At 47.8% G+C, this 16705-nt stretch overlaps 1 protein-coding gene across 3 annotated transcripts; it reads right to left on the bottom strand.

The window, feature by feature from the left end:
* Nucleotides 1-6297: 6297 nt before the first annotated feature.
* On the bottom strand, nucleotides 6298-15559 carry PEX26 (peroxisomal biogenesis factor 26). 3 transcript variants are annotated; one of them, XM_081060115.1, is made up of 5 exons: nucleotides 14743-15559; nucleotides 13526-13666; nucleotides 12808-13100; nucleotides 11279-11425; nucleotides 6298-9187 (listed from the first exon to the last, which is right to left on the bottom strand). In XM_081060115.1, the coding sequence occupies exons 1-5, from the start codon at nucleotides 14946-14948 to the stop codon at nucleotides 9084-9086; spliced, it is 891 nt and encodes a 296-aa protein (XP_080916241.1). In that variant the 5' UTR covers nucleotides 14949-15559; the 3' UTR covers nucleotides 6298-9083. The 3 variants fall into 3 exon arrangements, with proteins under 3 accessions (XP_080916241.1, XP_080916242.1, XP_080916243.1); XM_081060116.1 differs by having other exon boundaries at nucleotides 12808-13085; nucleotides 14743-15349; XM_081060117.1 differs by having other exon boundaries at nucleotides 6298-8566; nucleotides 14743-15203.
* Nucleotides 15560-16705: the final 1146 nt, after the last annotated feature.

Here is a 16705-nt window from a genome sequence, read left to right as displayed (position 1 = left end):
CTTTTGACCCCAGCAATATTGTCTCACGAATTCATTTTTAAAATTTGAGTACCCACCAAAAACTTACCCTCCTGTCCTTGTGTCCCTCGTCATGGACGCCTGCCTGTCTTTCAGAGCAGTCAGCCCTCTTGGTCCATGTATCCCCAGCCTCTGTCTCTAGCCAAACAAAACTCTCTCTAACAAATGCTATTACCTCCCCACTTACCAGCCCCCCACCCTGCTCTTCCCACAAGCCCTAAGTAAAGGTAAGGCAGACAGCATGTTATTTTTTAGCCTAGTCCCTTATTATTTTAAACAGCCCAGAGAAAGTGTTAATTTGAAGTTGCCTATATGGAAATCCAATATCTATTTAACCTTTCTACTTCATGCATCTATTTCAAACCAATTTTAATAAAAAGACTTAATCATCCTATTTTATAATAGTAATTATTATGTAGTTGTTTTCAATATCCCATTCCATGAGTGATTTTCACAAAGTTATAGAGCAATTTAGTAATAGAGCTAGAACCCAAGCCAACCCAGTCCTATTTCTGAAAGTCCACATTATAGTAACATGTTTTCCTTTATCTTCCTCAAAATTATGCTTCTTTTAAAAATAAAAAAGCAAGGAATAAAACAGGGTGTTTGATATATTACAACTGTGTAAAAAAAAGAATAAGACCTCTATTTGTAGATCTAGAAGAAGAAATAAGAAATGAACAACAGTGACTCTCTCTGGGGGAAGGGAGGACAGTAATGAGAGGCTCTTTTTACACTAGGACTATTCATGCTTTTTTAAAAACTATGAGTGTACTGCATACTCAGAAAATTAAACGTGCTCTTAAATAAACATAAGAAAGGTGTAATGCTTAGTAATTGAAGTTGTCTGCAAGGCCTAGTTCCTGTGCTGAGAACCAGGAATCAAGAAGACTCCCTTCTCTGCAGGAATATGTGACACTCCTGACTCTTCCTTCCCACAGCTCACACTTAAGCAACAGCAACAAAAAATGCTAACTGACCTGCTCACTGCCAGGCACTCGTTAAGTGTGTGCACATGTTTGCACCATTTGAGCCTGACAACAAACCTATGAAGTAAGACAATCATTATCCTCATATTACAGATAAAGAAACTAAGGTATAGGAAAGATAATTTGCCCAAGGTCAAAGCTGGGAGCCAAGATATAAAGTCAGGCATTATGGTCCCAGGGTCTACACTCTCACATACACTGTAAAATTACTCCATTGGGTTTAGACCTTGTTTCTCAAACAAAGCCTTATAAAGCTTCATGTTTCCTGGGAGGATTAACAGGGTATGTCCTTTAGCTATTGTCTTTAACTCCTCTGAAACAGCTAATTGTCACCTAGGAGACCATGAAATCCACGAACAGCACAGAACAGTAATTAGTACTAAGATGCTCAGAATGTTCCAGAGCAATGGGCATCAGCTGGGAGGGGGCTGCCATCCACTGTCAGAGCCCAAATGCTCAGGGAGACTTGGACTAGCTAGGCTGACTCTTGTAGGATAACAGGCAAATTTTACCAGCTCTCCAGCTTGGTAACAGAAAGGGTGAGAAAAGCTCGGAGACAACCCTTTGGAGGGGATCACAAACACAGAGGCTTCCTTTTACAGAAAGCAGCCCTTCCTTGGGATCTGGCCGAGGGGGCGGGTAGCCAGGAGACTGGCTGTTCCGTGGGAGTCATCTGATGGAGCAGCCAGCTTGTATTTATATCTACACGTAGGACGCCAGCCTGGCTGTGTTTGTCACCGCAGTGCATTTGAGAAGCGCACCCCCTGCTCTTCCCCTTGGCAGCGAGCTGAGCAATGACACTGCTGAAAAGGGCCCAGCACTGCACCCCACCTCCTGCTCACCTTGATGCTCACTGACTTTTGCGGCTTCTATTTCTTCCTTCTTCTAATTCCCAAGGACAAATTCAAGTGCGCACAACAAACCTTCATTACATGGCCTCTTACGTGCTTGGCCTCATTCTAGGTATTGTAGGGGATGGAAGAACATGGTCACTGATCATCTGCCTGGGTTTAGACCCCAGCTCTGCCACATAATAGCTGGGGGACGACTGGGAAAGTCACCTACCCCTGTGTCTATTCTGTCTTCTCTAAAATAGACATAATAACACCTACCTTGCTGGCTTGCTATAAGAGTCTATTATGAATACATGGAAAGTGCTTAGAATGGTACCTGACACACAGTAAGTACCTTACAAATGTTAGTTATTATTACTAGTATTAGAAGACGTGGCCCCTGCCCCACACAAAAGGCTTTCATCCAGTTGGAGAAAGAACGAGATAGGACTCCTTAAAACAGTTAAAGAACAAACAAGTATCTATGGACAAAGTGAAGTGAATGGTTTGGCTATTAAGTGCAAGAAGCTGGCTGAAAACAGAAACATCATTATGACAGTAAGAGTGGCAACAAAGACTTCATAGGACACATTGGCTGAGTAGTGAGTTGCAATCTGAGGATAAGCAAGCCGTGGACAGAAGACGTCCAGGAGAACGCAGAGCCTGAGTGTGTGTGGGGTGAAGCTATCAGCAACAGGAACAAGGCCAGGAGTCTAGATGCGGGACGTGAGGAAGAGCAGGGAGGAACGTGTAGCCAGGTTTTCTCCGCAGCTGGAGATACAATTAGACAAACGCTGAGAGGCTGGAGATGGAGTTGTAAACTGGGGGTCATTCAGTTAAAGGTGACAGTTGAATCCACACGAGGAGAAAAACTCACCGAGTGAGTGCGCAGAAAGAGAAGAGCTGTGTGTAGATCCTTGAAAGTACACTCACTCCCACTGAGAGAGAGAGAGAGAGAGAGAGAGAGAGAGAGAGAGAGAGAGAGAGAGAGAGAGAGAGAGAGAGAGAGAACCCGCACAAGAGACAGAGGAGTCAGAGAGGTTAGAGACAGCAGAGCCGAAACTCTACTACACTTGGAAAACAAGCCTTTTACCCAAAAGAATGAACACTTTTTTCTAGAACTTAATAATATCTCTGAGGGTGAGAACCCATTGGTTACCTTCTAAGGACCATATAATTTGGTTTTCTGCCTAAGGAACTTCTCCATATAAATAATGTTGATATTATTGTGGTGGGTTTTTTTTCCTTAGGTAGTGTCCTAAACAAGATTACAGGGAAGAAAGTAATCATTCTTAGACCTTATTAGTAATAAAATTGTTCATAGTGTTCTTATGTTGTCCTTTTAACTTTGTTTTTTATTAAGTGTGTTTTTCCAGGACCATCAGCTCCAAATCAAGTAGTTGTTTATATTGTCTTTGTTATCTAGGCTATTATCTGTCTACACATGTTCCCATTTTCAGTCATATTTTTTTCATTTTCATGATTAATGGCACCAAAGCTTTATCTAATTTGATTGCATTTTAATGGCTTTATATAATAAATTATATATAGGAAAGTACATACTTGAAATAGTGGTTTTTTTAATTCCTGTCACCCACTCCCCTTCCCTTTGGTAACTGTCAGCTTGTTTTCTATATCTATGAGTCTGTTTCTGTTTTGTTAATTTATTCATTTCTTTTGTTTTCTGTAGATTCCACATATAAGTGAAATCATATGGTATTTGTCTTTCTAAGTCTGACTTATTTCACTTAGCATAATACCCTCTAGGTCCATCCATGTTGTCGCAAATAGCAAGCTTTCTTTTTCTTTTTTTTTATGGCTGAAAATATTCCACTATATACCACATGTTCTTTATCTATTGATGGACATCTAGGTGGCTTCCATATCTTCACTATTGCTAATGCTGCACTGACCATAGGGGTACATATCTCTTTCCGAATTAGTGTTTTTGTTTTCTTTGGAAGTGGGATTGCTGGATTGTAGGACAGTTCTATTTACTGTTTGGGGGAACCTCCCCACTATTTCCCGTAGCAGCAGTACCAGTGTAGAATCCCACCAACAGTGTACAAGCATTCCCTTTTCTCCACAGCCTCACCAGACATTACTGTTAAAAGTGCCTTTCTATACTGACATACTTCTGCAAAAATCCTTTTGTTTTTCAACCAGGTCTCCAAATATTATCTTAGGCTTGTCAGTCCCCACCTCAGATGGTACAGAAAGTGACAAGGGTATGTTAAAAGTTTCACAGAGGCTCTTGAAAACTAGGAGCTGGGAAAGAGTGTGAAATATGAGCTTGGATCAGTGCTAAAATTAGAAGTGGGGCATAAAGCTCCCCCATTCGGGTCTGGCCTGATGGTAAAAGTGGGCACTGGTGGGCACTCCAGTGTCACTTACACCTCAAGCTCTTCAGCCAGCAGAGAAAGAACAGCTCGCTGCACTATCCCCTCCCCCACTGGCCTTTCCTGGGTCGTTCCCACTCTCTCAATAGAGGACTTCTAGTGGAGCCGTTTAGTTCCTCTCACATACAAACCTGTCTGCCTGCAAACTACTATTTCTTCACAGGTTCTCAAGCACCTGGGCTACCAAGTGGGTTGGATGTTTAATAACAACAACAAAAAAAACCTGAAAAAAAATCAACCAATATTAACAGTGGTTATCTCTGAGTGGTGGGATCACAAGTCTCCTATTTGCTTTTATGCAACTTTTAATATTTTTAAAAATATATATGCATTGCTTTAAGCCAAGAAAAATAACTGTCGTTTTATCAGAGGCCTAGAGGTTGCCCAACAAAGTGTGGCCCTTCCCCACCGCTGGAGGAGTGGAACACACAGGGACCCGCCAGGCTGCCAGGGCGCTGCGCCCGTCACCTTCACTTTAACTTCTTCCAAGCCCAAGTCATTAAGGTCTCCAGAAGACGAGAAGCAAAAGGGCCCTACCTTTTCCTCACAAACACAGAGGTGCTTTGGCAGGGAGGTGAGGGCGGCCTTGGCCAGCCTGCAGGGCGCAGACTTAAGGAAGCCAGTCACATCAGCAGAATCACAACAGGCCCCACCTGGGGGTGCAGGGATAGACGCCCATTGGCCTGGAGGCTCTTCTACTGGAAAGGGGGAAAGAGGGTGAAGTAGTGGATAGGGGGCCTGTTTGCAGTTCACATCAGGCCTTTCTCTCTACCATCTCCTCTGGCTGACTCCACCGGCTGGCAGAGGCTGCCTGAGTGCCATTCCAGATTTAGAAAAAACTGGATGTACAGAGTGCAAAAGGCTTGCTCTTATCTTCCCATGGCGGCTGTGCTAGTTAAGAGGCAGGCTGAACAGACTGTTCTGTTCGCTAGGAAGTACCAGGAGAGAGGCATGACCATTACCTGTTATCTTAAACTAGGGGTTGCTGTGCTTCTAAGCTTTGAAGATAGTGGAGAAGTTTCAGTGTGTGAAAAAGGAAAGGTTCTGGCTCATACACAGACCTAATCACACAGTGGGGCACCACCATGAGCTGAACAAACACCCAGGATTCATTCTTTAGCAAGTGAGACAGAGTGTGCATAACGTGTACAATATCTGATCATTTGTTAAGAGAAATGATCGTTAATCATGTCAGATTAGCTCCAGAGGAGTAAACACACTAACAACAGTGCTGCCCTCAGAGTAGGAGACTGGCTGACGTGGAATGGGAGAAAAAAACTCTTTCCCATGAATACCCTTTTATAACTTTTTAATTATGTACCATGTAAATAAAACTTGAATGTTTTTTAAACAGTCTACAGACACACATGGGAAAACATATACATGCCAAAGAATGGGCATCCCCTGCACAAAGCTATGAAATACTCCCAGGCTCTTCTAAGGCCTTTCTAGAAGCAGAACCGTACGAGCTCCTCCAGCACTGTCTGCTCTGCTGCCCACTCACCTCCAGCCATGATGGCCTGCAGTGGACCAAGTTCTCTTCCCCCCCTCGCCAGCCTCCCAGCCTCCCATGTGACCAAGGACGGAGGAGTATTACCCACTCCCAGCTCATCAGCATTTGCAACCCCTGTGTGCCGTGTTCTCAGAGCCCCGACAATAACCACCCAGCCCCAGCTGGCTACTTGTCCTAGCTGCATCTGCGTATTAACAAAGCGCCTCAGCGGTCTGTTGGGATAAGTGAGGCAGAATCCTGGGGCCTGAAAGGAGCACAAGGCTCGTGGCTAAGCAGTCCTTGCTTTTCCTCAGGCTGCGTGACTTGGGGCAAACCACGTCACCTCTCCGGATCTTGACTCATAAAGAAAGGGGCTATAACCGACACTCTTTCCAGATCTGACATCCTACAAAACCCCAGCACACTACATCTCTGATTTCCACTCCCTCGGAACTTGAGGTGTCTAGGGGTGCTGAACAGTGTCGTCCCACACAAGTACAATGCTACTGTCTGCGTGACGCTGAACATTTTAGTAGCCCCACAGAAAAGTAAAAAGAAACGGGAAATTAATTTTAATAAATTTTATTTAACCCAATATGTCCAAATCATTATCATTTCAACATACAATCAATATAAAAATCGCGTTTCCATCTTTTTTTAGCACTCAGTTTCCAAAACTCAGTGTGTATTGTACATATATACAGAGCATCTCAATCTGGACTGGCCACATTTCAAGTGCTCAACAGTCCCATGCGCCTAATGGCTACCGGACTGGACAGCACGGGTGTAAGTCTGAGAAGGAAGTCCTGCCTTCACCTCTGATCTCGTTGAGCCCAGAACTGAAGACTGAAATGAGTGCCAGCCTGTATCCTGAGAAAAGGTCAAAGTCATCGGAGCAGTTTTGGTCTAAGCTCCTTGTCTGACTAGGGAGGTAGCCGGGCTGGTCACGAGACCACTGCAGAGTTCAGGACAAACGTAAACCAAGAACCTAGAGGCCTGCAAGCATAATAGTACGAGGGAACCTCAGGGGAGGCCGAGAACTGCGTTTGGCACGGCCAGGGCCTCTTTATTCTCCCGGTTTTCACAACACAAACCCCACACACTCACCAAAAGCACACAGTCCTCTTGTCACGTCAGTTATGTGAATTTGTTCCTTTAAACACCTCTGAACACCTAACTCCCTGGCACTGGGCTGGGCCCTCACGAGAGCTCTCACTTGGGACAGGAGAACATACCAACGCTTCCTAAGTAGGATCTCATTTACCCTCCAAAGTGAAAAGAACTCACAGATGAGAACACTAAGGCTGAGAGGTTCAATCACTTCCCAACAGTCACACAATCAACAAGCGCTCGAGCAAGGATCCAAGCCTGAGTCCTAACACGGCCACAAGCCTCACGCCCCGGCTTCAAAAAGCTCACCGTTCCTGAGGCAACGGACATTGTCACACCGTTATGGCCACGGGGTCACTACCACAGAAAGGATATCAAATCGGGGCTGGAAGCAGGGAACCCCGGGGAAGGACTCCCAGAGGTAACCCTTGTGTAAGTCTGGAAGGTTGAGGAGCTCACCAGGAAAAATGGGAGTGGACCTTCGCAAGGGAACAGCAGGAGAGGGAGTGCAGTGTTCAGAGAGCTGACTAAAGGGGCAACCGGAGGGCAGCGGGCACAGGGAAAGAGACCCCATGTGAAGTGGGGGTGTTCCGAGACCAGTGCCCGAGAGTCCTTCAATCCATGAGGGAGAACGTGGGTCTCACCCGCGGTCCATGGGAAGCCTCACAGAGTTCTATCTAGGGAAGTGAACAGGACCAGCTTTTCACATTAAGAAATCATTCTAAAGGAGACATCTCAGAGCTTAGCTCCCTTCCCTTCCTCTCCCCAGAGTTTTTAACTCTATTAAAAGCCCATATGTAAAAGCATAGATTTGTTTCCTACAGAGCTGGACCACACCCTAGGACCTTAACCCCTCCACAAGCAGATAAAGTTTACTTACTCTACCCATTTTACTAAAAAAACGCCGTTGACTCGCAACTCCAGAAAATCAACCTCGGAAAGCTAAAGGTACCGCCCATATTCCTGGGGTAAGCACTGACCCAGGTCCCAGCAGGGGTGGTGTGCTTGGCCTTCAGTGCAGAAAGACTGGCCCTGCTGGAAGCCTTTTGCAATCCTGACCACACAGTATTTCACACTTACTTGCATGGAAACTGTGAGATTCTTGTGGCCAGTGACAGAAAACACTGAAACATTCAGGTGTTCAATCGCTAGGCCCATGCCTCCTCCTAACAATGGATAAGACTGCTGCCTTCAAAACCCATGTCTCCCCTCTGCCCAGCCCCTTCCACACATGCCTTACAGCTCCCAATGACCCAGTTCCATTTTCAGCTCATCAGCCTCTGCAGCTGGCCTACTTTTCAAGGCCACACAAACAGAAAAACTTGTGCCTTATACAAACAACAGACTAGAATTAGAACAGGACATAGAAAGGGGGAACCAACAATGGTGTGTACCAAGGAGGCAAGAATACTGGCAGAACCTGGTGAAACAGCCATCACACATGGTACAAAACTTCTACTGCATGCAGGGCAGGGGAGGAGCAGGCAGGAGGAGCGAGGGCAACGATACTGAGCGTAACAGCAGCCTGGCCACCGACAACCTGGAAAATTGAACTGATGCCCAACAAGCACCAAGCAAGATCACTTTACCCAGTGAGAAGAGCAGAGCGGCCTCAGTTTTCAGGAATCACCTGGGTGGTTCTGAAAGCCATGCCCTGGTGTAAACAGCTTCAAGTCCAACTGCAAAACCATGGGAATGGTGTACCAGTGAACAACTAGACCAGATCTGTAGGGAAAAGCAGAAGAGAGAGGAGAGGCCCTCTCAGACTGCACTCTGCCGAATTAAAGGCCGGTCCTAGAGGCAATCCTCACAGGTAAGGTTTTCAAGGCAGTCCAAGGCGAAAGGTCACTTCATCAAGGTCACTTCATCGGGGGTTTCTGAACTTTCAGCTTCATTCACATCCTGACCTGAAAAAGTAACCCTTACTTTGCCAAGAAGATGGAATGTTTCATGGATGCACTCTCCATCCCCAAACCCCTCTGGGTGTGAGGAGGGAATGTTCTGGAGGACTTATTCCCTCTGGCCTGGCTTTGTTCCCACATGATCTACCAACACCAGCCAAAGTGGGGTGCAAAGGGGAGAGCATTCAGGCAGCAAGACACAGTTCACGTGATATGATCAGCTCTTCCAGGAATTAGGCTGTCGCCACTCCTGCAGGGGCCCAGCCAGCAGCAGGAAATTGGCTGCCATGGACGAGTTACTCTGCCGGGAAGTAGAGGCTGAGATGAATGGTGCAGACCACTTAGTCATGGGCGCGGAGCGGGTGGAGGGGAGGAAACATGGCCTCCCGGATCCAGTGGAAGACCTGAGCCAGCTTGCAGATGAAGGGCAGGGAGGAAGGAGAAGCTGCCGGGAACAGAGGAGACCAACGTCACTGTACCTTCCCTCACCAGCGCCATCTCCCGTCTGAGTGTGCAGGATTTTCTGAAGCATATTTTGATGTTTAATGTTATTTGCTCCTTCTCCCCATCTCAGTAATAAGCAATTTCACTTTTTCTAGGACATACTCTGGAATACACATATTTCACTTGGATTACAATGATCTTAAATTTGCTGAGAAAAAGACCCAAATTTATTATGTTTTAATCTTTTGGATACACAAAAACCTGCTAGCAGGGGCTGCCTCTGGGAAGATGAATTTGGGAAGAGACTCTTCACTACACTCATTTTTGTACCTTTTAAATTTGGAGCCATGTGACAGTATTCCCTATTTTTACCCTAAGTTGATTATACTGAAATAACAGAGAGCAAAATTTACCTCCTTGAAGTTAAAGCTGAGCTGGTTTGTTTTTCATTATTTGAATTCCTTTATATTTTTTCAATTTTTATGAGTTTGTTTAAGCCAAATGATGACATATGTCAGGGAACAAGATCTCAAATGCTCCCTGAAGTACTGATTTTTTTAACTGAATCTTTCTTTCTCTTTCTTAAGGAAAATGTTATGTTTTAAAGAAAGCTACTGACAGACTACTCTCTGTATATCCTTTGTACTGAGTTCTAATTGAGGCCCATTCCCGGGCTCATCTTTGCCATGACCGCCAAGGAAGTTCAGGACCACCTGTCAGGGCACTTGTGAAGGTCTGCAGAGCCTTGCCGATAGCTCACGTGACCCCATTCACCTCCCCCTCCCCCTCCCCCTCCCCCTCCCCCTCCCTCTCTCTGGAAACCAGGGCTTATGAGACTAAAGGGCTTATAAGAACCATAAAAAATTTTCTAAATTTTTATCAAGTCTCCGGAACAAAGTAGAAAGTCAGAGGGTACAAACTGAAAGAATACAAACTACCCTTAGCTTCCCTGAGAGCTAACTAGTAACTCTTTCCTAAAGCAACAGAGCTATTCAGAGGGAATTCCTGCTCAGCACTCAGCAAACAGGTTAAAAGGATAACTGTACGCTATATAAAAAAGCTCACTGAATTAAGAGAAGGAAATGGGAAAATGGAGATCTACATATTAAATCTAGAACTGGCAGTTTTAAAAACAAATTGTTTGTGTGATCCAGGGCTAGTCATTTTTCTCAGAGGTCCTCAGGCTTCTCAACCAGAAAAGAAAGAAAAAGAAAATAAAGGGACTGGAATAAGGGTTTCCAGTTTTCCCCTCTGTTTTGAAAGTTATATAATTCTATTCTAAGTCTAACTTCATGTAAAGAATAGAGATTAGATCATAAGTCACACAGAGTAGCACAAAAAAATCTAGTGAGCTCCAATCCTCTGGCCCAGTGCTAACATGTCTGAGGAATTAATTCTCAGGAAAAACCAGGGCTGTGCCCAAATAGCATTTAGGGAGCTCAGGTCTGTTTCACAGCGCTGCAGAAAACAGAGGAAGAGATAGTCAAAATGTTCAGCAATGGTGGGTTTGTTGAAATCAGTTATGGAAGTTTCTGTCAATAGGCGTATTATTTAGCCCTTAAAAGCTGTGTTTCAAAGAATATCTATGACATGCAAAATTCACCTGTGTCCATACATCTCTATAAACAGAAAAAAGGCTGAAAATGTAACTATTATAATGGCAGACTTACAAGTGATTTCTGTTTAATTCTTCATACTTTTCCCTATTTCTCACATTTTCTAAAAAGTATATATATTTCATTTACAATTTAATGTTTAAAATTAACAATTTCTTTAGAGATGACGAGGATTTTTTTAAACTCTGAGTTCTCTTCAGAGTCCGCCACCCCCCCACCCTGGCTAAAGCAGATGACAAGGACGCAAGGTCAGCAGGAAGACCTCCCCTAGACCTCCCTCATGGGCCCCAGGACTAGCCTCCCCGAGGTGGGCTGGGGACGGCTATTGCTCAGGTCCAGCAATTCCTCCTTGTACAACACACTCGGGGAGAAATGGAATAGAAGGTACCGCCATCCCCAGGAGGGCTCCCCCAGCCCAGCCCTGTCAACTGCGCTCCCCCAGGAAGAGTAGGAGGGAGGCAGGCTTCATCACTCACCTGGATCAAACTTCACCACCAAGAGGCAGAGGATCAAAGCGGCCAGGAGGCTCTTTTTGAAGGGCAGGGAAAGGAAGTGGCTCACAGCAGAGTCGCAAAGTCGGCGAAGCAACATCAGTAGCGACAGAAGCTTGTGGGAGAAGGAGCCTGCTCAGGGAGACAGAGCATAACTGCAGGGTAAGTCATGAGAGCCAGTTTCCCCGACCTCTGAGTTTCATTATAAGAGTTGAGCCAAAGGTAACAAGACTGGTTTACTCATGTAATTCATAAAGCAGTTCTAAAGGAAATACCAAAGGGTACTTAAGAGTGAAGAGTTCAAAAGTCTTGGACTGTGAATACAAATATGAAGACTACCAACCCAAGGACAGAGGTGCCCAGTCCTGATAGGATACCCTGAACCTGCCATCAAACCCCTTCCACCCAGTCCCCAGGGGGGGAGGGGCAGAGGGCGTGGCTAGTCACAGGTAATCCCTAAAGCCAACAAGCCCTGTTTGCAAAGAAGATCCTATCTCAGCAGGTTCATGCTCTTCAGCACACAAAGAAAACCAAAGGAAAACGGGGTTACAGTCTCCTAGCAGCTAAAGAGCTTTCCTGGGAAGAAGGAAAAAAAAGAATTAGGTCTATTCTGTCACCAACAGACAAAACAAGGATCAGTAGGTTTAAAACTACCAGGAGAAAAACTTAAATTCAACATAAAGAACAACTTTCTTATAGAACTGCCCACTGATGGAATGAGCTGGTTTAGGAGAGAACTGATTTTCTGCCCTTGGATGTACATATTCGTGTATAGTCTAGAAGATCACTCGAGGAAAAGGAGATGAAAAGGATTCAAGGACAAGGGGAAGGGTCCAGAGTAGAGGAACCTTTAAAGCCCCTTTGTAACAAATCAACACCCACCCCTACAGGTGGTGTATGATGCCAGCCAGGTGCATGGTGTTGGCTCTTCAAGTGGTATCCCTACAAAAGCCAGTTTGTAAAACTGCACTCCAATGGGCAGAGGTGGGCTGCCCTTGAAGAGGGAAGGGGTCAACCACTGAGGTCGGGTGTGTGAAGGCAGACTGGAGACTGGGTGGGGGCTCCCAAACTGAAGATAAGTCATTTTTATCTCATTAAGTCAGGTTACCAAGGTATCATGTTAGTTTCTTACTATCCTTTGGCTATCCCCAAGCATACCTCAGCTGTGTCTACATTTGGGCCAGTATTTAAAGGAGGAATCACATCCCACCCAGGTAAGCATCGTAGAGGCAAGAGATCTAAAGAGAGGGCCCCAAGGAGAAGGCGACTTTCAGGAGACAAGAGTTAAGGTTCTGAGATCCAGCAACACCTCCCCATATGAAGATTCTCCTTCCATTGCCAACTTGAGAGTGCCTGGGCTTTTTAAGCAACTCAACAGGTTTCCTGTTCTGTGATTTAGGAGTTACTCATACAAAGAATTACTCTGAAGCTCCCAGGAACGTCATGATGGACCCCACGGTCCAGAGGACAGCCGACAGCTACTTTAGATAGGCCACAGAAGGATAACGTCCTACCTTCCTGGTTCAGCTTCTGGTCCTCAGGGCCAAGTTGCTCGTGTTTCTGCTGCTGCCTTGCTGTGCTGATGGCCTGGAGTGCGTCCAGCCGCTGCTCCTCGCTAAAGGCTGCAGAGCCCACCACCAGCTCCTCAGCCTCTGACAAGCAGCCCAGAGGCAGCAGCACCCGCTGCAGGTGAAGTGCAGCCAAGGCTCTGTATTCTGGAAGGCCCTGATTGTCCGCGTCTTGGAGCCAGGCACTGGCCACTTCCAGCACGGCTCCAGGCTCTTGCATTTTGCTGTATAAAAGAACACTGCAGCCCCATATCCAATCCCAAAAGGAACAGTCAGTGCCCCACACGATTCATCTCTCAAAACCACTATACCCTCCCATCTAACTCCTCCCCTGTGTCCTCCGGCCCTTCCCTATGGGATGCAGGCATTGAGTAGGAATTCCTCTCTCTCAGCTCTGACACACTCAGCTCTGTCATCCCACTTCATATCTCCTATTCCCAGTGTCCTGTCTCTTCCTCTTTTCTTCTAACCCACTCCCAAATTCCTCCTTCCTTACTCTTTAGTACTGGTTTGAGGCCTGGGGGATAAAAGGAACAGGGAATGAATTGGAGGGACATAATAAAAAAAAGGAAAAGGAAAAAGGAGGCATCAGGCACTGATTCATGAGAGGACACGAAAATCCCCATTTTGGGAGTGATCCAATGAGTCGGAAACAAGGACCTACCACAGCTCCAGGACTTTGGGGGGTAGCTTTTCAGGGACCTGGTAGTACTGAAGAACCCAGGACAGGACTTGCTGCCACCGATCCATTTCTGCCAGGGCCTGGACGCCCACAACACACAGGGAGCATTTCACCTCCAAGGAGCTGCCAGCAGAAAAACCAGTTCTGCTTTAGAAGTGGTCCCGCTCCGGCCCATTCACACTGTCCTCTGGGACTGTGCTGCCCCAGCTCATGGCGCAGCAGCCAGCATTTCCATCCTCCCCGTTAGTGTCCAAGTGGGCCTCACAATTACAACTGGTCTCATGAGCCCCAACACAGAGAAAACTTCCCACTGGCCTAGAAATTAAGCTCCAAGAGACAATTCAACTGTTGCCCAGTGTCTTTGTATCCATGCGGAATCGGGTTTCAAAGAACAAGGAGGGGACAAGTACAACGTGCAGCACAGGTGTGCAATGCACGGAGCGCTGCACTTGAGAGCTCGCTCAGGGAAGGAGTGGGCATGGAGCCCAGCACTGGCCTTTCAGCACCACGCGGTGAGGTGCCTCCAGACACCCAGAAGCGCAGCCGTCAGTGCTTACTGCGACAAGCTCCCGTGCCAACCCCTAACAACACCGGCAGGGCTCCCCGGTGCGTGCTTCTCTGGGGTCAGCTTTCACTATTCCACCCACCACCCCCCAAGTCTGACCTAATGCAACTTCACAACCCACAGAGCCGTGGCGCCCTCGATTTCCAGAAGTTAGCAGCACTGGAAACGGCAATGCAGGACCAAGGTTTTCTCCAGATGAATTCTTCAATCCAATCCTTCAACAGGACCAGAACCCCATTCCCATGCATCAGCCACAATCAGACGCGAACGACTTGGGGGAGCGGAGCGTACCTAGGAAAAGACTCCCCTCACCTGCTTCCTAAGCCTGCGTAACTGATGGGCATTTACCACTTAATGCACGCTCTACCTCCCCATCATGCCATTCCACACGGGAACAGGGAGCAGAGGACTGGCTGTGGCTTCCCACCAAGCTGTCACCCGACTTGACCACTTGTTGCTCGCTGTTCACCGCCTCACCTTTGTCCTCCGCAGAATGGGCCCGCTGGCCTCTCAGAGGCGAAGCACAAGGAAAGCAGGCGGTAAGGCCCGTGAGCGACCGGGACCGGCAGCACGCCTGCGACCCGGGGGCCCTGCCCAGACGCCCCGGGACGAAGCCCGCGAGGCCCGCGCGTACCTGCCCGCAGCGCCGTCCAGCGGCGCACCCCGGTCGGCCAGGCTCCGCCAGGCTCGCTCGCACGTCTGCAGCGCCGCCCGGAAGTCCCGCCGCACCACCAGGAGGTCGGCCGCCTCCTCCAGCAGAAGCACGGCCGCCGCCCCGCTGCTCTGCGCGGGCCCCCCGGCCGCCCCGGGGGCGGCAGACGCCGAGGGCTCGGTCTTCATGGCCGGCCTGGGCTCACGGCCTGTCCGGGCGGCCGCCTCTCCGGGGCCACAGGATATCCCGACGCGGCCGGGAGAAGGGGGAGTTCGCACGCACAGCCCCGTCCACAACGCGTCCCGAGGCGGGTCCGGGAGGAAGCAAAGGAGGGCGCCACGTGTCTAAGGCCAACGCCGGGTTCCGAGGGCACCTGCGGCACCGGTGTGCACCGCGGATGTGCACAACGGCCGCGTCCCTGAAGTGTCTAGCCTGCTTTCTCTGGCCCACCACGTGGGTGCTGATGCTACCTTAGCCCGGGGAGTGTCCTTCCAGGTTCCTTTCCGAGAACCGAAGGGCTCACAGCAGGCGCGGAACGGCGGACGCGGACATCTGTCCTGCTCTCGCGGCCGTGCGGACCTCGGCTCCCGGCGCCGCGCAGCACTCTGGGCGTTGTAGTTCTCTGCTTCTCGGCTCAGTGGGCCTCTTGGTGCAGGTGAGTGGGTCCGGACTACAACCCCCAGCATGCCGCGCCGCAGAAACGTCCTGTCCGGGAGAAAACAAACAGGCACGGCTGCTGCGGGTCGGAGGGCGCCACAGCGGAGGCTGTGTGGTGTGATAAACGGCGCCCTCACTAACCAGTTCTGGCCAAGGCCAGTTTGAAGAAATACGAGTAGGGAGGTGGAGCTACACGCGTCGGTCGGATTCTGCAGGGATGGCAATCAGGAGCGCGGACCAGGGAAGGCCCCGAAAGCCAGCAGGACACCTAGTCACTTTTCCTCAGTACGTTCCGCCTTCCTTCGTGCAGCTCACACTTCTCCAGGACTTCACAGCCCGGCACTGTGCTAAGTGCTTAGCTTTTCGTGCCATCTCATGTAGCTCTTCTCTCAACAGCTGTAATTCCATTTTAAAGGAGATGAAATACGAGCTTATTTAACTACTTTGCTCAAGTCACACAATTGCTAGGTGACAAAGACAAAGTCAATCCAAGGCTCTTTTGGCTCAAAGGCACATACATTTAAGCAGTGTTCTGTTCTGCAGGCCACGATTAAATCTATGCTTTCTATTCAGGGGCTTCACAATCATCACACAAGTAAGTTCCCTAAGCTTATGGAGTCTTTATTGCATCACGTTAAATACAGATACAGTGTAATGCAATTGATAATGAAGTTCCAGAACAGAGAGTGTATTCAATAAATTGTAAAAATAGTTATTAAATAAGTTTACACTGATACATAAATTACATTTAGTATTATAGTCAGATGTCCTGCGCCTCCCAACCTTATAATTAGTTCTCTCGGCATTAATTGCTCCCCAATTCCCTCCTCCAAAGCTTCTCCAGGATTGTTGACCCCTAGTAATTAGGCCGGCCGGCAGGGTAGATGCCTGCTGACGTCCCCTTACCCTGTCAGCAGGTCGAGGCCCGCCTGGCTGCTGGGCTCTCAGCTCCGTACAAAGTCTCCGTGGAAAGCTGAGACAGAATCCATCAGGCTCGGAGGAAGAGAAGTATGTGCCCTATAACCACCTAAGGTGACGAAGTTAGAACCTCTCTTACTCCACACATACTTTCTGAACACCTGCCAGGTGCCGGGCCCTGTAGTAAGCACTGAGGATTTCCCAGTGAACAAAGGAGACAAAAATGTCTGCCTTTGTGGAGCTTACATCATAGTAAAAGGAAACAGAAAATAAAAAACAAGCAAGTAAAATATATATAGTATGTCAGATGGTAATAAATGCTAAGGATAAAGAAAACAGAAGAGAGATTGTGGGTGACAACAGTGGGGGT

Source organism: Rhinolophus hipposideros (assembly GCF_964194185.1).
Source record: "Rhinolophus hipposideros genome assembly, chromosome: 9".
NCBI lineage: Eukaryota > Metazoa > Chordata > Mammalia > Chiroptera > Rhinolophidae > Rhinolophus > Rhinolophus hipposideros.
Note: the sequence above shows the minus strand (reverse complement) of the source record. Positions and strands in the feature narration are given on the sequence as shown.

What these genes read in the sequence shown, in the direction of transcription:
- PEX26 (XM_081060115.1), bottom strand. Translation starts at nt 14,948, where the DNA reads ATGAAGACCGAGCCCTCGGCGTCTGCCGCCCCCGGGGCGGCCGGGGGG. An exon ending in CCAGAAGCTGAACCAGGAAG is followed by an intron (nt 11,426 to 12,807) that starts GTAGGACGTTAT and finishes CTCCCTGAGCAG; the next exon opens with GCTCCTTCTCCCACAAGCTT. An exon ending in GGTGGTGAAGTTTGATCCAG is followed by an intron (nt 9,188 to 11,278) that starts GTGAGTGATGAA and finishes TGTTCCCGGCAG; the next exon opens with CTTCTCCTTCCTCCCTGCCC.